Source organism: Mauremys reevesii, linkage group 5, assembly GCF_016161935.1.
Source record: "Mauremys reevesii isolate NIE-2019 linkage group 5, ASM1616193v1, whole genome shotgun sequence".
Taxonomy (NCBI): Eukaryota; Metazoa; Chordata; order Testudines; family Geoemydidae; genus Mauremys; species Mauremys reevesii.
The window spans coordinates 6048707-6071070 of NC_052627.1; the positions used below are offsets into that span (position 1 = coordinate 6048707).

The 22364-nt window shown below is 43.0% G+C and overlaps 1 protein-coding gene across 13 annotated transcripts in view; it reads left to right on the plus strand.

The window, feature by feature from the left end:
- The window catches only part of ADGRL3 (adhesion G protein-coupled receptor L3), an 842781-nt gene that overhangs the window by 688800 nt on the left and 131617 nt on the right, over nucleotides 1-22364 (plus strand). For 12 of the 13 annotated variants that reach the window (XM_039540335.1, XM_039540336.1, XM_039540325.1 and 9 more), the window contains 4 exons: nucleotides 1308-1491; nucleotides 3214-3336; nucleotides 7686-7894; nucleotides 8583-8759. In XM_039540335.1, the coding sequence (XP_039396269.1) occupies nucleotides 1308-1491; nucleotides 3214-3336; nucleotides 7686-7894; nucleotides 8583-8759 (693 nt within the window). The remainder of the gene's footprint in view (nucleotides 1-1307; nucleotides 1492-3213; nucleotides 3337-7685; nucleotides 7895-8582; nucleotides 8760-22364) is intronic. The other variant, XM_039540327.1, reaches the window with a different exon arrangement.

Below are 22364 nucleotides of genomic sequence, written 5' to 3' on the forward strand. Positions count from 1 at the left end.
ATGCCACATCCTTCTGGTCACGTCATTTTAGTACCAGGCCTCTAGATCACTTCCTAGAAAAAAGACTGTGCTATATCTCTTTGATAGTCATGTTGTAAACCTAGGTTTTGGGGGGAGACCCAGCAAAGACCTCTGAGTAGAGAGCTCCTTCAGGCTGCAATTTGCCGAAGTCATACAGGGTTGTCCTTGCAGCACAGAATAGCAGTAGATGTGGGTTTGATGCCAGGGCTTTCAGCACATGGAAAAACATCAAGAAAGGCAACTTTATCTCAAAAGGCAAATTAGTTGCTGAGGCTGGTGCTAATTGACAGGGGGGGTGTTTCATTATGAGGCAGGATTTTTTAGCAGCTAGTAACTAGTAACCATGAAAACACTAACTAGCAGAAGAAAACATTAGCTGTTTTTTTTTCTCCCCACAAGCAGTACATTTTGTTAACCAGTGCGCTGCTGGTTCCCATTTAAAAACATGCTAACTACACACACCTTGGGCTAGCTGTGGTTAGCAACTGAGCTGCTCTTTTTAGTCAAGTGAAATCTTCACAATCAATAGGGTCTGAGGACTGTAATTTACGAACCACAAGAATTGCTCAATTTAGTTTTCAGCCTAACGTGCATCCAGATTAATCCTTGGGAAGTTCACAATGGGAGTGCTCTGTTTTGCTTTGCAACCTAGGGCATAATGCACACGGCAGGAAGGATGTAAGTTGTTACTAGAGTGAAGATTGTTTACTGACTGGAGAGATTTGAAATGTGATGCCCTATGTAAATCTCTAACCGCACCTGCTGTGCCTTTGGATGCAGGCACACCAGAGAATTATAGGTACCATGCCCCCGCTGCTTAGCTGCCTTATGATAGAGAGCAGCACAGAGGTGGTGGTGATGGTGTGTTCTTTTAGAAACAGTAGCCCTGGTATGCATTAGACACTCTTCATGTTGGGTAAGCAATGTGGGCTGTGCAGCTAACTCTCACCTTATTAGGAACAGATCTGTTTGCTGTCCTGGGTCTAATTCTTAATTCTGGATCCAGTAGACACTGTAACTGCCAGGGATGTGTAGTTTCCTTTGTGTGTGTTCAGAGAAAAAAAATTCTCACTTGCTCTGAATTCAAAGCTATTGATGAGAAGAACCTTTTTGCTGACATTCCCTGGCCAAAGGGAAAAATAATGGGTAGCTCCACTGTAGATTGCCTGCAGGGATGAGGCGATGGGACAGTACTCTGCTTACCGGGGAGGATGAATTTGTAGATAGCTTGACAGCTCATGCAGCTTCACTGGAGCCCTTTCTCACTCTGCTTTTCTTCTTTGCAGGCCATGGTCGAGACAGTTAATAACCTCCTGCAGCCGCAGGCTCTGAACGCATGGAGAGACCTGACCGCGAGTGACCAGCTGCGTGCAGCCACCATGTTGCTGGACACAGTGGAGGAAAGTGCCTTTGTGCTGGCCGATAACCTCCTGAAGTCGGACATTGTCAGGGAGAACACTGACAATATCCGTAAGTGACCGGAGCTATTGGAAACACCAAAGGTGGCCAGGGAGAGGAAGAGAGATGGAAACAGGGTTGGAATCCTGGGTGAAGCCCCGGTCCCATTCACGCCAATGGGGGACCAGGATTTCACCCTCTAGCTCCAATGTAGTGCAGCTCACTTCATCTGAATTAAATTCAACCTCTCTTTCTCCATACGGGTTAAATAGGTGACTCTCCCTTTCCTGTTTGAGTGTCCCTCTGTCACCAACAACTGTGGAATAAAGCATGGGGGTTGAATGGTGTTGTCTGCTTCCCCTCGGGTGCGACTTTCAAAACCTTCCCTTCAGTAATGTAGATTCTTCCCTGTAGCTCTTCACTAATGGTAAAATCTAGGAGTTGCAGGCACTCAGCGCTTTCTCACGATTTGGCCTTATCAGAGGGATCCAGGCATTAATTAATTATTTGAAATGTTGTGCGTGGTATAACGGAATTGATGGCCCATAGACAAGGCTTCCCTTTTAGCCAGTAGGATTTAAAGATGTCAGTGTTGTAAGCAGTGGCAGAGCCATAGCTGGATGGACAGATTCAGCAGTGGAACCAATTGTGAACTCTGGTATGGCAGGACTCCATTGATAGTAAATTCTGGTATAGCCAGACTCCACTGATAGTGAACTCTTAGCTAGTGATTCATAGTGAAACAGAATGAAAGTTGCTGATTCGGTGCACTGCCCTGGAGAAATTACATTTCAGCAGGTACAGAACCCCTCTTTACAGCCAAAGCCTCAAGTCCTTTCCAAACAAAACTCCCTTTATTGTTATGAGTCATTATTTGCTAGGCTTCTGTGATGGCTGCATAACATTAAAAGACAGTCCCTAGATTTGGCTGACTAAGGTCTGAGTAAGAATTGCAGGTTTTGACTCCTAGTCACCCTATTCTGTGGGTTAGGTGTATTATGATTATCTATTACTTGTGTTTCACTGCTGCCTGCAGGCCAGGGGCCCACTGGGCTATATGCACAAACATGTAACAAAGAGACAGACTCTGCCCTAAAGAGCATGGACTACGTTTTTCAAAAGAACCTAATGGAGTTAGGCGCCCAACTCCCATTGCATTTCAGTGGGACTTGGACACTTCAATCCCTCTCTTTTGGAAATCCCAGCCAAAATCTACATCTGTTATATCAGTGAGAGCACCAGCTTACAAGGAGATGGTCCTTGATCTTACTTAATACAAATATATTCAATTGAATTCAAGTTTTTGTCTTTATTTAGCTGACGGTTGTTTTTAATTAAAAAACAAGCGAGATGGAAAATGCCAGGCCTCCAGCAGTGCTCACGTAAAATGAGACCAGCCTTTCTTTTCATTTCTTTGAATGCAGATGCCGAGTGTCGATAAAAGCTACAGAATGTACCAAGAGCCAGTGGCAAACTACCAACACTTTCAGATTTCCATGTTAATTGTTGTCTTTAATATTCTTGGGTGCTTGTTTACATGAACTCGTTGTCTTTGTCTACAACAGAGACTACATTTTATTTGCTATTTTTTTTAAATTATGTTGAAACCTTTGTCAGGGAAGAAATAAGTAGAAGTCCAAAGCAGAGTCTAGCATGAAACACTGTACATGGATTCTAGTGTTTCCATTTTATTTGGAAAACAGTTTTGTAACTTAGCTGGATATAATTATTTTAAAATAGTGATTTTTTACCTCTGTGTTACAATTGAGTAGCTCACTTCTCTCTTGCTAACAGAACTGGAAGTTGCCAGGCTAAGCACCGATGGGAATTTGGAAGACCTGAAATTTCCACAGAACCTGGGCCACGGAAGCGCCATCCAGCTGTCGGCAAATACATTGAAACAAAATGGTCGAAATGGTGGGTGCTGAATTTTGAGGCCTTTCACCTTTTGATTCGGGTCACCAATGGGTTACCCTTAAAAGTAGCCTCTAAAGTATAGAATAAGTAATGAATGACAGTTCTAAGCATGTTGCAGACATGAGCCTTAGAAGCTGTAGTCGTTATAAGCACATCCGTTGAAGGCGTTATAGAGAGTTATAATATCAGTAAAAGGTGTTATTGATGATGATTGATTGCAGTAGCACCTAGGAGCCCTAGTCATGGACCAGGACTCCATGGTGCTAGGCACTGTACAAACTCAGGTCAAAAAGACAATCTCTGCTCCAAAGAGCTTGTAGTGTAAGTAGAGCTGTAGCAAACGCCCTTTGTTCTGCGTTTGTACAGTCCCTGGTCCATGGCTAGGGCTTTAGGCATTCTGATAATACAAATAAATAAACTATCCTCGCAACAGTAATACGTAGCCTATTGACCTGTTGGAATCTATAACAAGTGATTAACTGCTTATTACGATATCTATTAAGCATTTGTTAACTATATAAACCCTTAATGAACATACCCTTGATGTAAAGTGTGACTTTATCTTACTTTGCTGAGATGCACATTTTTAAATCCCCCTTCTCTCCTGGCTCTATCTGAGGAAGGCAAAAAGCCTACAAAGCCAGATCCAATTTTTCTGAAGGTACATGCACACAGGAAGCAGCAGCAAGTCTCAGAGCCCGGGTCTACAAACTTGTGAGGCTCATACTAAATGGCACTAAAAATAACTGTATTGGCACTCAGGCAGGCGCTTGGGCGTTAAGCCCACCCCTGGCCCTAGCCTTCAGACCCTGAGCTGGAACCGCTACATGGCTATTTTTAGCACCGTAGCACTTGAGTCTGTAGACCCAGGCTCTGAGAGTCGCTGCTGTGGGTTGCTACTTGCCGTACAGATGTACCCTTAGTGGCCAGCCAGGCCTTACCAGATCCTGCTACATCTAGGTGTTTGAATTGCATGCAGAGATCTAGTGATTCATTCTGCAGCCCTCAGATTTGTTTCCCCTGCTTAGAAGCAATGCCAGCAAATCCTGTGCTGCAGCAGAAACAGGGGTGCCTCATGCACAAAACTGATCATGCCAGTCTAGTAGAACTGCACTTGTGTGGGTATATTGATAATCAGTCATTTGGAGTGCTTTCATAAGGTGCCTTGTAAATCTTGCTTTAGTGCATATGGATTAATGTTAAAATAGTAACTACATTTTCTTCCCAACTCTGTCATGTCCTAATACCTTACAGAGCTTTTCCATTACTTTGACTGGAGCTTCTAAAATAGTCAATGTTATGTATTTCTTTTTTACTTTTGAGCATCTATAAAACCTGTGGTGCACCAGACATGTTTAATATTAATTAACTGCCCCATGTCCTTGACTGCATGCTAAATCAGCTGATTGGAAATCTCTTTTACTGCCAAGTGACTGTCAATCTTTGCAAGTGTCAAGGCTCTGTAAATGTGCACTGGTTTTGTAAATCACGCTGCAAGTGGGTCAATGGGGAATGACGCTGAGCCTCAGTGGTTAGTTAGCATCTATTGCCTATGGTGAGAAACTTACAGAGGATAAAAGACTTATTTGAAAAACTGTTTTGAAGTACTGCACTGTACAAACATTTGAAAGATGGCGGGGGGTGAGGGAAGCCCAGCAAACGATAACGCGAAAAGCCAACACACCAAAAAGGGATGATTAAAAGTTATGAATCAAAATCCTCAGTGTCTCTATCTGTAAAGCTTATGAGCCTCTTGATATGCTATAAATTAAAGATGATGTTAGATGGGAACGATCTTTAAGCTGCCAAGTCGTTCATTTCTAGTTCAGTAATTTGAGCAGAAACATTTGTGGATCTATCTGTGTAGATCCACTGTAGCCCAAACCGTGAAGTGCCAGGCTCTGTTTGTACTATAGGGCTTGACAAATTTCTGTGGATGAGAGCCATTAAAGTAAAGACTCTGCTCATTTATTTTATTGTTCTGTAATGAGTGTGTATTCTGTGGGGGTTGCGTTTAAACATTAGCCTGCATGTGTGCTTGTAAATGCAACAGTACTTTGATCATTGGAAAATAGGCAAAATCTAAAGCAATGGGATAATATAAAGCTAGGTAACTGAGGTTAAACTATTAAGAATCCTGAAGACTCCGAGCCTTGGTCTTGCAGAGATCAATGGGAGTTTTCTACTTCAGTGGCATCTAAGTTTATCCCCGAAATTGTAGGATTAAAAGAGAGTATTTAATTGGGTGAAATCCTGGGCTTATTGAAGTCAATGGCCAAACTTCAATGGACTGCAGTGGGGCTAGTATTTCACCATGTGTGGTTGGACTTTAGAAATCTGTAGGGAAAGAGAAACTCTTTATAAAAGCTTTAGAAGACAGAGGAGAAATCCGCATTACATGCTGCTAAGCCTGGTGACCAGAATAGACTTGGACTCAGCTGCACTCAGATGTTACAGCCCAGGACTGTGATAACATTTTATATTCTTTCAGTAGACCAGATTTTCTCTTTAAACTACTTGGCTTTTTTTTCCCCCTGGCAAACAGGCGTAGCACCCCAAAAGGCAAAGTGACACTGTGCTTTGCTGTTGTGAAGACAGTGATCACTGTTGAGAAGGGTCATTGATACCACCAGCTGGTTTACCCGATGTGGCAGATATATCCGAATTTTGTCTGACGTTATTAGCTCCACTTTGGAAGTGGTAACAAAGGGATTCACCAAAAGACTAGATCCTTATCTGGTGTCAGTCGATATAGTTCTGTTGTTGTCAGTGGAAGTGCCTCAGTTTACCCCAGCTGAGGATCTGGCCTAAAGCTATGAAATAGATTTGGGAGCAGTAATATCAATCTCTCATATTTAGGCACTTCCGTTCACCCTGAAGTCTCCCCAGAACACAGGATATTAGAAAAATCACTAGACAATTAGTATAGAAGGGGCATTTCAATTTTTGTAAAGTTTACTTTAGTTACAGTAAATAATCTTCAAACAAGATCCCCATATTGTATTGCCATTTCAGGGCTACCTACCTTCTCCTCTGGCACAATCAGGTGCAAATACATTGACCTCATTGTTGTTACTGCATGGCCAAGTGGACAGATCACTGGACAGGGGCGTAGGGCACCTGGATTTTATTCTTGGCTCTTCCTGACCTTTAAAATGTGAATAATAACACTGACCTGCTTTGTGAAGTGCTTCGAGATCTACTGGTGAAAAATGCTGTATAAGTGCTGGGGAGTATTGTCCCACTGGGGAATTTTCTCTCAAGTCTTCAATCAGACTTTGTTCCCCATGGCAATTGCCATCCTCACATTATTAGGCCATTGTGATAGTCTGCCTTGAAATCACACGAGCTGGGAAATGTACCATCATAGCTGCCCAATCCAATAGTGGAAAGACTTTTTAAAAAAAATAATACTAATAATTATAAAGGAAAACTAACTCACTGCCTTCCTTGTTTTAAGATCTTTGCAATGATGGACCAAAAAAAGCAATAAAGCGGATTGCTTCAGTTAGGAACCAATTTGCTGGTAGTGTGGGTTTTATGCAACATCTCTAGCAATGGAATTAAATGGAAAGGGAGAAAACCTGGTTGAAAAATGTATTTCGTTATAACTAACATTTCACATTTTTTTCTTTTCTTTTTTTTCTCTTTTGTTGCTGATTGTTTATGGGTAATTTCTGACCCACTCCCGCCCCTCCTTCTCCCTCACCCTACAGGCTTGAATGGAAATAGTGTTAGGTTGTTCAAAAAGTTGCTCCCTGTGGCTTAGATTGTCACTTTACAGTGTGCCCCAGGGATGAGAGTGGCACTGCCCAAGGGGCAGAGCAGACAACAGAGGGTCCTTTGTAGACACCCAACTCCTCCCTGCTCCTTCTTGCTAAGAGAGGAGTAAGCTACTTCACCTCTTTTCCATGGAGCAGGTTATTCCCACGTGTGCCACAAGCTGGAGTCCCTCCCAATTCCCCATCTCCCTTCACCTTCCTGCCCACTTGCTCACAGAGAGAAGTATCGGCTACACAGCTCTCCCCTCCCTTGGACAACTTGATGGGCCACATGGAGTTCTGGTATTTGCAGTGACAGTGGGAGTTGAGTTTTCTGCGCCAGGCCTCAGTGCTTTTAACTCCTGACTTTTTGTTGCATTCACAGAGTGAGCCAATGATACATTATCCCTTCAGCAACACAGGCTGGACTGTTCCCAAAGTGCACACAGCTCTTTGTTTCGGCAGAGTAGACAAGATGGAGGAAGTCATAGCTAACAGAACGCTTTGCTTGGAAGGGACAGTTGTTATCTCTAACACAACTTCTGGGCTGGACTGGGCTGATCTCTAACTCCTCTCTGCACTTTGTAGGTGAAATCAGGGTGGCTTTTGTGCTGTATAACAACCTGGGCCACTATCTCTCCACGGAGAACGCCAGCATGAAGTTGGGAACAGAGGCCATGTCCACCAATCACTCCGTCATAGTCAACTCCCCCGTCATTACAGCAGCAATAAACAAAGAGTTCAGCAATAAGGTTTATCTAGCTGATCCTGTGGTGTTTACAGTCAAGCACATCAAGGTACGGGAGCGTGGGGGCATCAAGAAACCACACATTTAAAGAGATTTTAATTTTATTTCTAAAGCTAATGCAGCAAAAGTTCTGAAGTTTGGGCACCTGAAGCACTCACTAGCCTTGGATTAAATTTTGACTTACGTGTTTGTTACTTTGTGCCTAATGTTTTATAGATAATGTGTCTTTTACATTGTACTAATCAGGGTCTCTGTTGTGTGGAAGCCCCATCATTCAATTGCTAACTCATGTCACTCCATAATTAAAAGCTACCAATATATTAAAATGGTCCAAAATATTATTTTATCATGATGGCAGGGGATATTAGAGGGAACAGGATTTCAGTGAAAGAGGACAGTTAGCCCTCCATTAGCCAAGTACTGTAATTGCAAAAGTTGATTGCTTAAAGCAATTAATTTCTCTGCTGTGCAATGCAAATGAAGCAATCTGGTTCTGGAGAGTTGAATTTAGTCTGTGGCTGAAATTAATCAAGAACAAAGAACTAAGTTGGCAGTAACAAAGAGAGCAGCAACAATCTAACTTTCTCTGGCATGTACAATACTTGACATATAAACTGTTGCTGATTGTTTATATGAAATTAAAGGGTAAGAGTTACAAACTCTGGGAAAAGAGAGTGCATTTAGAAATCTCAGAAGCCATTAGAATTTTTATTGCATTTATTCATTTCTTTCTGCAGCAGTCAGAAGAAATTTTCAACCCTAACTGTTCATTCTGGAACTATTCAAAACACACGATGACAGGGTATTGGTCGAAACAAGGGTGTCGGCTCCTGACCACAAACAAGACACACACCACATGTTCCTGTAATCATCTCACCAACTTTGCAGTTTTGATGGCACATGTGGAAGTCAAGGTAGGCACTGCAAATCCCGGAGCTGCATGATTAGTACAATATTGCTTTGTTGCTGGGAAGAGATAAACATTTGGTGAGGTTGCTGTCTGAAGGCGATTCCAATCATAGAACCCGTAACTCTGCCCGGGTTGTTTGTATGTCTCTCCTGTTAACTTCAGCGGAAGCTGAGCACAAGTATCCCAGGGCTATGGCTGGCCCATAGTGTGACCAGCTGCCAAATGAGATGAAGAACAGGGAGCAGTGAACTTCAAAAGGCTGGCTGTGGGTTCTGCACCCAAACCATGAAGACAGAGAGCTGGAGGCCGCAGTCTTTGCTCATGTGGGGTCTGACTGTGCCCTGGAGACCCAGCTTGGCAGTGTGGCTGGTGGGGAGTAGCAGGAGGGATCTGCCTTGCTGGGTCTTCCTGCCTCCTAAAGATCCCTGTGATGCTGACTGAGCTCTTTGGGCTGTGTGGCTTACTGCCCCCTATGCAGCCAGTCAGCACCTCTGGCTAGTGCATTGGGGGCAGAACTATGCCTCCCTCCCTTGCCCGGTGGCAGCCTGCATGCTCCTGTAAGTCACTGCTTGGAATTCTGCCTGTCTCTGTTTCAGGCTGCGCAAGGAACGGGAAGTTCCTTTCACTCTTGGCCAGGTGGTCCATGGTTAGCCCCATTGACTTCAGTGGAGTCACTTGCTTTGAGCCGGATGGCGTAACTCTTACTCACGCCAATAGGGCTTTTACTCACATGAATCGTCCCGTTGATGATGGTAGAACTACCTGTGTCAGTAACTGCTCCTCAGTGTGCTCATGGCTTGTAAGGTGGAGACGTCCGCTTAGGGTTGATGCACGCACAGGCGAAAGGTTGAGTTGGTTCTTACATTATCTGAACAGGTTTGCCCATCTGTACTGGAGAAGGACTAGGTGTGCTATTTCTAACATTGTAGCTGAGCTTGTAAAACAAATTATTAGCCCAGTTTCGATTACTGTTCTTTAAAAGGGAATACCTCATTTTAGTCTCTCTCTCTATATGGATAAGTGAATCAAAGTTCAAAGATCGTTTTAGAGAAAAATCCAGTTTTTGTCTTTGTTTTACTTCTTGTGACTAAACATTTGCTCATATATTTTTTTTAAACGCATACATTCTGCGAGCTACAGGCAGGACAATGATGCATTTAGTAGGCCCGTATTAAACAATTCAGCCTCATTTTCAAGTCCGCTAGAGTGCATGTGCAGTAGCTACTTTTCACAACAGTTTTATTGAGCCACCAGCCCATAGTGATAATGTTACGATCGAATGGCACTGGTGCCTCTGGTACTGAATACTGTCCAAGTGACTAATGGATCCGGTATATTGCCAATGTAATGTATGAATCATAATGACGGCATTGACATTGTATTGGGTCTGAGGGAGTTTGTCACATCAAACAATTACATTGGATGATGATCTTTTTTTTTTCTTTTTTCAATGGTGGTATCTTTTATATTAACTAATCATTGCAATGCTATTGTGTATTGAGCATATTAGGCCCTGTTTCTGCAATTAGATGTATAGGGAGTCCCATTGGCTTCAGTGGAGCTCTGCATGGATGCCGGGTTCTGTCCACACAGGTCCAATTGCAGGGCTAGGGCTCTGTTTTGCAAACAGCATCTTCCATATGTCAAAGTTAGACTCAGGACTCACAGTTTGTCAGACCACTCTGTTTTATTAGCACAGCGCTCTGCTAATGACACCCAGATAATGTGAGCACCATGCAAGACACAAACTATCTTATTTATACAGATAAAAGGGTGAGAACTTAACAAGATAACAAAGGAGGCAGAATCAGATAAGTTTACCTGGGCTAGGCATGCATATCTTATTTCCTTACTAACTATTACCCATCTTCTGTTAATGTTTTGCCATTAGCACCATTGTTTATGCCTAATGTTTCTTTTCCTGGCACCTGTATTTCAACATTTCTTATTTCTGCTTAAAGGTACATACAACATTTCTTTAATCCATTCTTATTTTTACAATATAATTCATTCTACTTTCACACATACAAACTCTACGAAGAGAGTCAGATAACTCAGGACAGTTCAGAGCTGCTGCCATAACTACGGAGATGTAACCGCAAATGTATCCAAGGAACTTCTGAATATTTTTCCAACATTGCTCATTTGTATGCTTTTGTTTTTATGATTTTTCTAAAGAGAATTTAAAAGCACTGCATTCAAATATGCATTAAGGCTCTCTTCTGAATGACAGAAGCCATGCAAAATTGAAACAAGGAACAGGCAGCTCTTTTAACAGTCATGTAGCACACTTGTTGCGACAGGGTGCAACTGGGCAGAGCTGGATAGGTTGAGGATAAAGGGGGAGAGAGTGCTGCCAGTTACATGGATAAAGTTCCCATTGGCTTCCATGGGACTTGCTGCTGTGCAATGAAGAGCAGAATTTGGCTTTACATGACTTCAGTGACTGCCTGGGATTGGCCAGCTAAAGACAAATCGAAGGTCTGTTTTTAGCTTGAAGAATGAGAATATTCAATACAAGTGTTTTACAGATGAACACAGTTCTGCTGATCAAGTTTAGTTTTTTGTAGACTGTCTGGAATTGTTTGGAATTATCAAAAGAGGAGTTCAGGTCCTTCCTCTGCACAGACATCCCATGTGGCCATGGGCAAATCCCATCCCCATTCTGTCTCTCCATTCCTCATCTGTAACACGGGGATCATTACCTCACAGTGGTGTTACGAGGGTAAATACATTAAAGATGCTAAGGGGCTCAGATACCCCAATAATGGGGCCATATAAGTATAATGGAGCCTTAGATAATAATACCTAGCTCTTATGTAGAGTTTTTCTTCAATAAATCTCAAACTGCTTTACAAAGGAGGTCTGTAGCATTATCCACATGTTGCAGACAGGGAAACTGAGGCACAGAGAGTGCAAGTGATTTGCCCAAAATCACCCAATGGCCAAGTTGGGAATAGAATCCAGATCTCCTGAGTTCCAGTCCGGTGCCCTATCCACTAGGCAGCACCCCTTAGACTGATTCCCATTATGTTAGTCTTTCTTGTATGTTAACTAGTCTGTTTTTATGGCTGCAGAGTCATGTTCATTTTTTATTTGGCTATTGCCAAAACACCTCTGCTACCATGGTAAAGTCAGCTCTGTTTTGTTGACTCTAACCTAGAAGGGCAGCTTGCTGGCATCTCTCTGGTTCATAGATCATTACAGTCTAAGTTTAGCCTGCAATGTGGAAGGGAATTGGTCTGATGGCTTCACGTGATTCCAGAGAAGTAAGCCCAGTATGTTAAATAGGATGCAGGATAAAATACAAGGGAGCATTTGGTGCAGAATAATTTTGTGGGCAATGAATAACTTTTCAGAGCATGATCCTTCAGGATAGATGTTAAAGTAAAGGAGACAGCATAGGATTTGCTGTTGTGTCTGTCCAAGAAGCATGGACTTCAGGGATCCAAGTGCCAGTCAGGTAACAAAGGTCTCTGTTTTCAGCATAGCACTTGGGTTGTTGTTAACAGGTGTTCTCCTCCACCTGCACATCATGTGAATCAAAAGGGAAACAAGATTCTGTCTGGCTACCCTGTGCCTTTCAGGCACAGCCTCCAGTAAGGGAGTGGTCCGGAGAAGCATTGCCTCGGGGCAGTAGAATGTTCATGGAGAGCGCACACACTGCTGCGAGTACCCTTGTATGCAGCTTACTCCCCATACCATGGCCCAGGACGTTGGGGAGAGACGTGGCTCCCCTCCCACTACATGCGCTCGGGGTAATAGGACGAATGAGGTCCCAGATCTCCTGGAAGCACAGAGATTCAGCTTGGTCCTTATGGAGGAACACTAGGTTTGGCAGGTGTTATGTTCATGGCACACACAGAGAAAAGTTAGATTAAAACCAAAATGCACTTGCTGGAAGGTAACACTGCTTCATTTCTTAGAATTTAGAAAGTTAACACACAAGAACCTCAAACCAGAGAGAGACAATGCAGGCTGCTCTCTAAAAAACAAAAGAGAAAACTTACTCTACCTTACTTTAGGCTGGCCTTAGACAGCCTGACTCCTCTGATTCCACACTTCCCTGGAGAGCATCCTACCCTGCAAGCAGGACCAGGAAACTCCTTAGGATCTGAATTAGCATCTTATAATTTTTACAGTTTTCAGTATACCATCAATGTCTCCTTATATCCTCACCTGGCTACCTGAAATATCCTACCTAATGATAGAGAATACAGCATATCACGGGGAACAGACACCTGAGCCCCTCTTCTTAGTTTAAAGTCAACAGTACTACGATTTGACAAATGTCACTTCTGGCCATGAATTAGCTCCCTCCCTAGTATGATGGTAATGCTGTGTGTTCTTCCAAAGGAGAATCCTGCAGACATTCCATGAGTTATGGGCTGTGCTTTAATTATTAGCATACGGGGGGTGTGGGTGGGAGGTAGGGACTCTGATTCATTCAGCGAATGATTGATAGACTTCTGCTTCTCTATTCAGTCATAGCTATATGTCGGTGTCTTAAGGAAAAACAAATATCAATGGCTGACCTTTAGAGCTGTGATTTATCTGTGTGTCTTAAGACTGGGAGTTGATAGGATCAATTCCAGGCTTAACAGGACTCTACTCAATTAAGAAGAAAGTTTTTTTTAAAGATTCTATCTGCCTATTAGAGTTAGTTGAGCCTGGAGCTGACTTTATTCATCAAATTCAATGAGCTCCTTGCCAAGTTTACATGACTTTCCAAGATCCTAGGACTCTGGAAACAGCAGAGTCTCCCCAGATGCTCCCTCAATTTAAAAGGCACTGAGTTGGGTGCCCTTTCTCCCATACATAAGACTGAGGAATAACCCTGTGCCAGGCCATCTCCTCCAGGCCTCTGGAACATAATACATGGAGTAAGGATAATCACACAAGCTGACTTCATTCCCAGCAGGGTATCTTTTGACAGGCATGTCAGGCAGTCCCCCACGGCAATTGCACTTACAAGTCATGGTGTGAATGGAAATTCACAGGCTATTCCAGAAATGCATGCTGTAATGTAAGAAAACCCATGTCACAAAAGAGTTGGAAATATTGTGGTGTCTCTGCACAGAAGTACAAAATAATGATGTGCTAGTTATGAATGATCATTTATATGGTAGTATTACTGAGAGATCAGGGCCCCTTTGTGCTAGGTGCTGTACAAATATAATAAAGGACAGGCCCGGCCCCAAATAGCATACAGTCTAAAGAGACAAGACAGAGCCATGTTGGGAGGGGATACAGAGACACTCGGCACATTAGTGGCAGAACAGGAATAGAGTCTCTTGTGTTCCAATCCAGTACCCTATCTGCGGATCACATTGCCTGCTGTTACTCAGAGCTCTTCCACTGATTCATAATATCTTTGTCAGGTATAAAAATGATGTTTGCCATCCTTGGTTATCTAACTATTGTGCTCTCCATCTACATAACGTAGCATGCAGTCTATCTTATGGAACCAGAATATTTCCTGTCTTTCAGAGCATGTACCATTGAAAATTAAAATTTTCATTTCTCGTTTAGATGCGTTCAGACTTCCAAATAAATCAAACACCTTTCCGTCAGATTGCAAATAACTGGATGGTTTTATACAAAAATTATTGCAAGCAAATGCATGAATCTGTAAGATGTTATTATGACCCTTAGATGCAATAAGACTACAGTAGTTCTTACACCCTGGAAGAAAGCACATGGTTAAAGGACATAAGCCATTCTACCTGTGTAACAGCTACAGAATTATCCTTCAAAATTTGCAAGCTGATTTTCATAAAAGCAAGTACTTTTCATCGTAATGACCATAGCGGATGCATCTTAAATGTACCATGGGAAAAATATACAACCAAAAAACTAGTTAAATGCTGGTGGGAAAATCCATTAAAGAAAACCCAACTGTGTGAGTAAGAGTAGCTTAAGGTAGACAGATATTGCTCAGCAATGTGTACTGTGCTCTACAAGTCGCTATTCCAACAAGATGCTTTAAGTGCAGCAATTAATCTGAAGCTTTAAAATGTTATACTGTGCTACGCATAAATTACAGCATCATCATCATCAATTATTTTGGAAGTCAAGGAACCAGGAGAGTTGGGGAGAGAAATGAACAAACATTTATAAAGTCTAAGTGGAACGTATGAGTCTATTGCCTAAAACCAATTTCTGAATTTCAGATCTAAAGAACAGGCTAAACTCATCCCTCAGTCAGACATACATTAACATTAGTGGGGTTGATGGGCAGTATCAAAAAGCAGAATTAGGCCCAGGGTCTAGAACAGACAGCATGCAAGCTGATTTTCAGTGGCATTCACACTGCGCAGGTCCTGGTCACCGGTCTGGGGGGCTCTGCATTTTAATTTAATTTTAAATCATAGAATCATAGAATTCAAGATCAGAAGGGACCATTATGATCATCTAGTCTGACCTCCTGCAAGATGCAGGCCACATAAGCCGATCCACCCACTCCTTAGCAAGCGACCCCTGCCCCATGCTTCGGAGGAAGGCGAAAAACCTCCAGGGCCATGGCCAATCTTCCCTGGAGGAAAATTCCTTCCCGACCCCAAATATGGCGGTCAGCTGAACCCCGAGCATGCGGGCAAGACTCTCCAGCCAAACCCTCTGGAAAAGGTTACATCATACCATTGACCCATTGTACTATTTACCAGTGTGGCACTTAGTTGACCTATTGACTAAGCCCGTTATCCTATCATACCATCTCCTCCATAAACTTATCTAGCTTAATCTTAAAGTCATGGAGGTCCTTCGCCCCCACTGTTTCCTCGGTAGGCTGTTCCAGTATTGCACTCCCTGATGGTTAGAAACCTTCGTCTAATTTCAAGCCTGAATTTCCTGACTGACAATTTATATCCGTTTGTCCTCGTGTCCACATTAGCACTGAGCTGAAATAATTCCTCTCCTTCCTGGTATTTATCCTCTGATATATTTAAAGAGTGTAATCATATCTCCTCTTATCCTTCTTTTGGTTAAGGAAAACAAACCGAGCTCCTCAAGTCTCCTTTCATACGAAAGTCCTTCCATTCCACGGATCATTCTAGTGGCCCTTCTTTGTACCTGTTCTAGTTTGAATTCATCCTTTTTAAACATGGGAGACCAAAACTGCACACAATACTCCAAATGAGGTCTCACCAACGCCTTATATAACGGGACTAGCACCTCCTTCTCCCTACTAGAAATACCTCGCCTAATGCAACCCAAGACCGCATTAGCTTTTTTAACGGCCACATCACATTGCCTACTCATAGTCATCCTACGATCAACCAGGACTCCTAGGTCCTTCTCCTCCTCCGTTACTTCCAACTGGTGCGTCCCCAGCTTATAACTAAAGTTCTTGTTAGTCATCCCTAAATGCATAACCTTACACTTCTCACTATTGAATTTCATCCTGTTACTAATACTCCAGTTTACAAGGTCATCTAAATCTCCCTGGAGAATATCCCGATCCTCTTCCGAATTGGCAATACCCCCCAACTTGGTGTCATCCGCAAACTTTATCAGCCCACTCCTACTCTTGGTTCCCAGGTCAGCAATAAATAGATTGAATAAAATCGGACCCAAAACCGAGCCTTGAGGAACTCCACTGAATGAAGCTTCTTAAACATTTTAAAAACCTTATTTACTTTACATACAACAAGAGTTTAGTTATATATTATAGACTTGTAGAAAGAGACCTTCTAAAAATGTTAAAATGTATGACTGGCACACAAAACCTTAAATGAGAGTGAATAAATGAAGACTCGGCACATGACTTCTGAAAGGTTGCCGACCCCTGGTCTAGAACATGTTAAAATATCAGAGCTAAATTCTAAAGCTGCTGTATTGTACATTGAATAGGGCAAAGGGATTTTGCACCTGCTAAAGGGTTAAGTCTGTGCAGAAGAGTTTTATTATGCTGACTTATTCAAAAATGTGTTAAACAAGGAGTGTTTCAATTAAGCAGAAAAGTTATTAAATCAGCTTGTCTTCACTGGGTTTTTTAAATGAAAAATAAAAGACTATTTGAGCGTGTGTCAAGAACAGGAACCAGGGAACTTAATGGAATCAGCAAATTAAGAGATGTAAGAGACATATTCAGTAATCCATTACATCCCTTTGCCAGTGAAGAATTGTCACTTATAGAATATTGTGGGGTGATTTGTCTAGCTTCCCTTGGGAAAATTACTCAACCCTTATTGTTAAGAAAATACAGTCTACTCTCCTGACTAAATTTTCATGGAAGCACAGAAATTGCGGCTGGAAAAACTGAAATTGTCATGTAATCTGTCTCTACAGTGTCAAGACATAATTGTATGCAATAGCATATCCTGAGCATTAAATCACTCCAGATATAGTCCTTATAACAGTTCTCATGGGTACCCAATGTTCAGTCTGAAAGATCATACGGTTTCCAGATATACAGCCAAAATTTTTCTTTGTTCCTATTAGTCCTACTTCTATCTGACTGAACTGCTCGAAAGATCTCCTCTTCCTCCTGGGTGTTTGCACCATTTAGACCCCATGTCCCCACGCATAGTCACCTTTTGGGTGTCCAGCTGGGGACACTTCGGGCCTGATTTCAGAGGCTCTGAATCTGAGTCCTTCCCATGCTGCCAGATAATGCCTAAAGTATGAACAAGGCTCCACCATCCCTGTCTATCCTGGGTCACTATTTGCATGCCTTCTACATTGTTAAGAATCATAAGCTGTTGGGTGCTTTTTAAAAAAGATCAGCTCTAGGAATTGTTTGGGGAAAGTTCTCTGGCCTGTGTTCTACAGGAGGGCATCAAAGATGGTTACAGAAGCTACCCTTCTGGCCTTGCAATCTATGAATACATTTTCCTTCTCTGAGTAGTGTTCAATGGAGGGATTCGTTCAGTTGGCCCCCTTGTATGTCCCTTCAGCTGCCCAATAGTACAACTGCCATGGCAGATGATCTGGCTTCATTCTTCACACAGCTCCCAGATATTTCCATCTTCTTTTCTGGATAACTTCAGATATAAGGGGGTGTTGAACTCTGACAAGTGTCGGCACTTGGTATATATTTATTCATTATAATACCTAGTATTGTCCTGGAGCAGTTGCTGTCACAGGCATTTAGATATCATCTGTACCTTTGGCGGATTTCCAGCTTTCACATCCATATGCTAAGATGGAAATACTATTTGAATTAAAGAGTCATAGTTTGGGCTGCAAATTGTAGACTTCTGGTGACCAATCACTGTGTAAGCCGATGAATGCAGCTGCCACCTTGCCAGTTTGTGCCATTATTTTCTTCTGGACGGCCCCATGGGCTTGTGCTTTACTGACTTGGGCACTGCCAGGCTTCTCATTAGACTTGTTTTTTCATGACTGATTATGAATCCCATCTGTTTTGCAGTACTGGACAGTCTTTTGGTCTTTGCTTGAACTTTGGTTGAGCTGCCACTTAGAAAAGCTATGTCATCAGCAAAATCTAGATTTTACAGTGTATTGCTGTGAGCTATGCAATGACTGTGTTGTATCCTTCTACACTTTGTCTCCCAACGAAGTCAATGGCAATGCCAAACAGTGGAGGTAAAGAGAACCATCATCCTTGGAGACCAGTGTCTGTGTTGAACCATTCACTCAGGCCTGCATTTACTTTCACATGCTGCACCTTGATAGAAAGCCTCGATGCTGTTAACTATTTTCGTTGGCATATCACAATGCTTCAGGATGTTCCAGAGTGAATTGCAATGGTGCCAAGCTCCCACAATTCCAACGGAAGTAAAAGGAGATCTGCAATGGGCTCGTTCTTATGTTGGGCACCCAAAAATAGAGACAGCATCCTAAAATCAGTAGCCATTTTAGAACATGTCGACCACAGTGTTCAACTCTTTTAATCTTTCCTTATAGATCAGTCTTGCGGGCATTGCGTGTGTTGCCTTTCTCTGGACTCCTTGTTTGCACTCTTTTGAATACCAGAGTGCCCCAAAGAGCCTGAGGCAGTGTTCTAGCTGCACTCTGGCCTGTGCTCTAGAAAGAGTTGTTGTGGCTTATTGATAATTGGAGGATTATTATTATTTATTCCAACTGCAGCTGCACAAAGGAAGCAAGGCCTCTTGTGTACCCCCAACCTGTGAAGTGGTACTGTCCAATAGTACAATGACTTTCTGTGCTATTATATCACATTGCAAGCTCATATCTAATTACTTACTATGCACTCTCTCTCCCCTATGTCCTTTTCAGCAGAGCTATTTTGCATGTATATCCCTCTCACCTGCATCTCTGTTTCTGTGTAGTTTCTCCAGATGTCTTGGCTTGTATTTTTTCCAGGGAGAGCTCTGTTATTTCCTTTCCATATTTCTAACCTCTCTGTCCCTTTGTATTATTTATGCACTCTTCAGTACTGGAAACATTAGTCCCCGAGTCCTTCTCACACATGGATAGGCTCGGCAGAACTCAGCTTTTATTTTTTATGATGATGATATCAATGTTTACTTTACAATTTTTTTCCATTTTTTATCTATTTACATTTTCCCACTTGCACAACACTATTGTTTTTAAGCATGTTTTTCTATTTGTATCCATAGAAATGTTCACAGTTTGGGAAATTATGTGGGGAGGGGGGATGGTCAGACAATAATTATTTAATGACAGAAGACTCTGTGATTTCAAAAGTTAAAGCTTTATAGCCATCAAAACACAAATTGTCAAAATCTCATGTCCACATATACAAAATAAATATCCATAACTCAAATTCTAATAATTTCTCCAGCAGCACTTTTCATACTTTACCTAACTGTGGGTTTTGATTATTATTGATGGAAATATTTCTTCGTCGGTTTGGGTGTGCGGTGAAACCAACGTTTACCGGTGTTTACTAATAAAAATCTAATCCTCCCAAGTCTAAGTCTTGTAGATGTTAAATTAAACCAACGGTGACAGCATTTTGTTTGCAGCTGCTTCCTCTACCCCAAACCCAATAGATTATTTTGCTCATTGAATCATAGAATCATAGAATATCAGGGTTGGAAGGGACCTCAGGAGGTATCTAGTCCAACCCCCTGCTCAAAGCAGGACCAACACCAACTAAATCATCCCAGCCGTGGTTTTGTCAAGCCTGACTTTAAAAACCTCTAAGGAAGGAGATTCCACCACCTCCCTAGGTAACCCATTCCAGTGTTTCACCACCTTCCTAGTGAAAAAGTTTTTTCCTAATATCCAACACTTTTTTACAGCCAGTTCTCTGTGGAGAAAGCCACAGGAAGGGGCCAGAGGGGCAGGAACGCTTGGCACTCCTGGGTTCTGTGAAAACTTCCTTATTCCATAGAATTTAAATAGCACTAAGCTTCCCCCTATTGGTTACCTTCACAATCAACACCTTTCTCATGGGGAGAATGAGGTTCAGGGTGACTTCCTCTCTGATTAGATTCTGTACTCTCTGGAACATGCAGTTCTGCTGTGTGTAATTGGAGGAATCCCTTTGATTCACGTGTCCAAGATCAGTTTCATCCTGTTCCCTCCACTAAATAAAGAGATTGTTGTCCCTAGGAAGCGTGGAGGCAGAATTTCTCAGTCATGACATATTTTGACCTCTCAAAGTGGCAATAGGATGTCCTTTATAGATACCATTTTAATAAGAGTTGGATTCATAGCTTCCAAGGCCAGAAGGGACCATAGTGATTATCTAGCCTGACCTTCTGTGTAACACAGGCCAGAGAACTTCCCCAAAAGATGAGTGTTTGGAAGAAAATCATAGGGCAGGATTGTCCCTTGGCCCCCAGGTAGGTATGCAGAGCGGGCAAGCTAAGACAGGCCATAGCTGCCCAAAGGCTGGGCCCAATAGCTGGCAGCAATGTGAGCTGAGCACTAGGGCTGTATGAGGCTAGATCAGGTGCTGTAGCTAGTCTTTCCAAATAAAACAGAGACGGTGCTGTTCGTCGTCGCTCAATGATGAAACAAAGCCAGAATGAAGGAGCAAGAAAGATGCAATCACTGGACCTGAATTTCCTCTCACTCACACCTGTGTAGCACTCATTTTGCAGCAGCGAAGTGACACCTGTGTAAGTGAGACCAGAATGGGACTCCCCATAGTGTTCGCCACACACTGTATCCATGGTAACCTGCAGTTCAGCTTTTCACTTCGTAACATAGAGGAAGGTGACAACATTATATCCTCTTTACAGTTTAGTGTTTTGGCTGTTTATAATAAAGGACAGGACTGGCTGATTTTGGGGCAACTCCACGTCAGCAAATCCCCTCCACATCTCTCGTTACTGCTCCGAGATTGACTCCACTAACGTAGAGCGCCAAAGAGCACTTTCCATCCCGATATCCTCACTAGCTGTCCGGCCCGGCGAGATGCTGACTGCCCTCAGCGTCCGTTGACTTCAGCGAGAAGTGAGGATGCCCAGGATTTCACTAGATTGGGCCCTCTCTCATGATCTGTGAACTAGACCTCCTAAGCTCCCATCCCAACAACCAAACCAGGTGGTACAGATCACATCGGCCCTCTCACTAGGAGGCGTTAGGGCCCTGGTTCATCAAGGCACTAGATCATGTGCCTAACTTTAAGCTCATGACTAGACCTACTGAAGACGACCTTGCTGACCTGGGACACTGGAAAATATCTCTGGTATTTTGTGGCCCCTGCAGTGCTCAAGATTACCAAGAGCCTTGGGACCTTGAAATTAGTGATGCCAATGGGTTAGTAATTGTGCATCTCGACACATAGCAACCAAACTGCTTTGATACTTACGCCCTTTTCTTTCAAGATGGCTGGTTGACATCATGCCAGTAACTCTGGGGTGACAAGTCCTTGCATCTTTTGGCAGGTTTTTAAAAATGACTGTGGAAAAGACAGATGTGTCTTGGAGAAGGTTGTGTGTCAGCTACAGCAGGAGGGATCACGGGGAGACTCCATTTTAGGGGCTAGAACTTGCTGAATGACCTTCTGTAAAGAGGAGGGAAGCTTTAAGTGTGTGTCATAAGGAGACACCAAACCAGCTAGGAAGAAATGTCTCAGGGAAGTAGAGGCTGGATGAACCGGGTACCCTGAGGTGCATCTCCCATTGTGTACAAGTGATTTGGAGCCTGAAGCTGATTTCAGCCTGCTGTAAATCAGTCCATATCCCATGGCAGTCAGGAGGCATGAAGGGGCTGTGCACCTGCTGCCACTACTGCACCCCTTGTGGAGAGCAACTCACTCCCTGCCCTCTGTCATAGTCCGCCTCCCACCCCATCCTAGATGCCATGTGTACCGGGGGGCGCAGGTATAGAATAACCTGTGTGCTCCCTCTGAGTGCAGGGCTGGGGTCCTAACCAGTTCTTACCTGGGTCGTGCCAGGGGGAGGGGAAAGACCCCTTAATCCCTCCCCCAGCTACATGCCAGAATAGCCACATTTTTGGGAGTTGATCCTTAGCATTCAGCATAAACTTGCAGTTTTGTATATTCAACAAGAGTTTCCCTCTTTCCTAATACCAGTGTGGTTTGGTTCGGTAGATCTCGTCCATGGCTTTCCCATCACTTCAGATTCAGTTATTAGCGTGTCAGAGACCCGTGATCATCTAATCTGACCTCTTGTACATTGCAGGCCACAGAATCGCACCCACACACTCCTGTAATAGGCCCCTGCCTCTGGCTGAGTTAGTG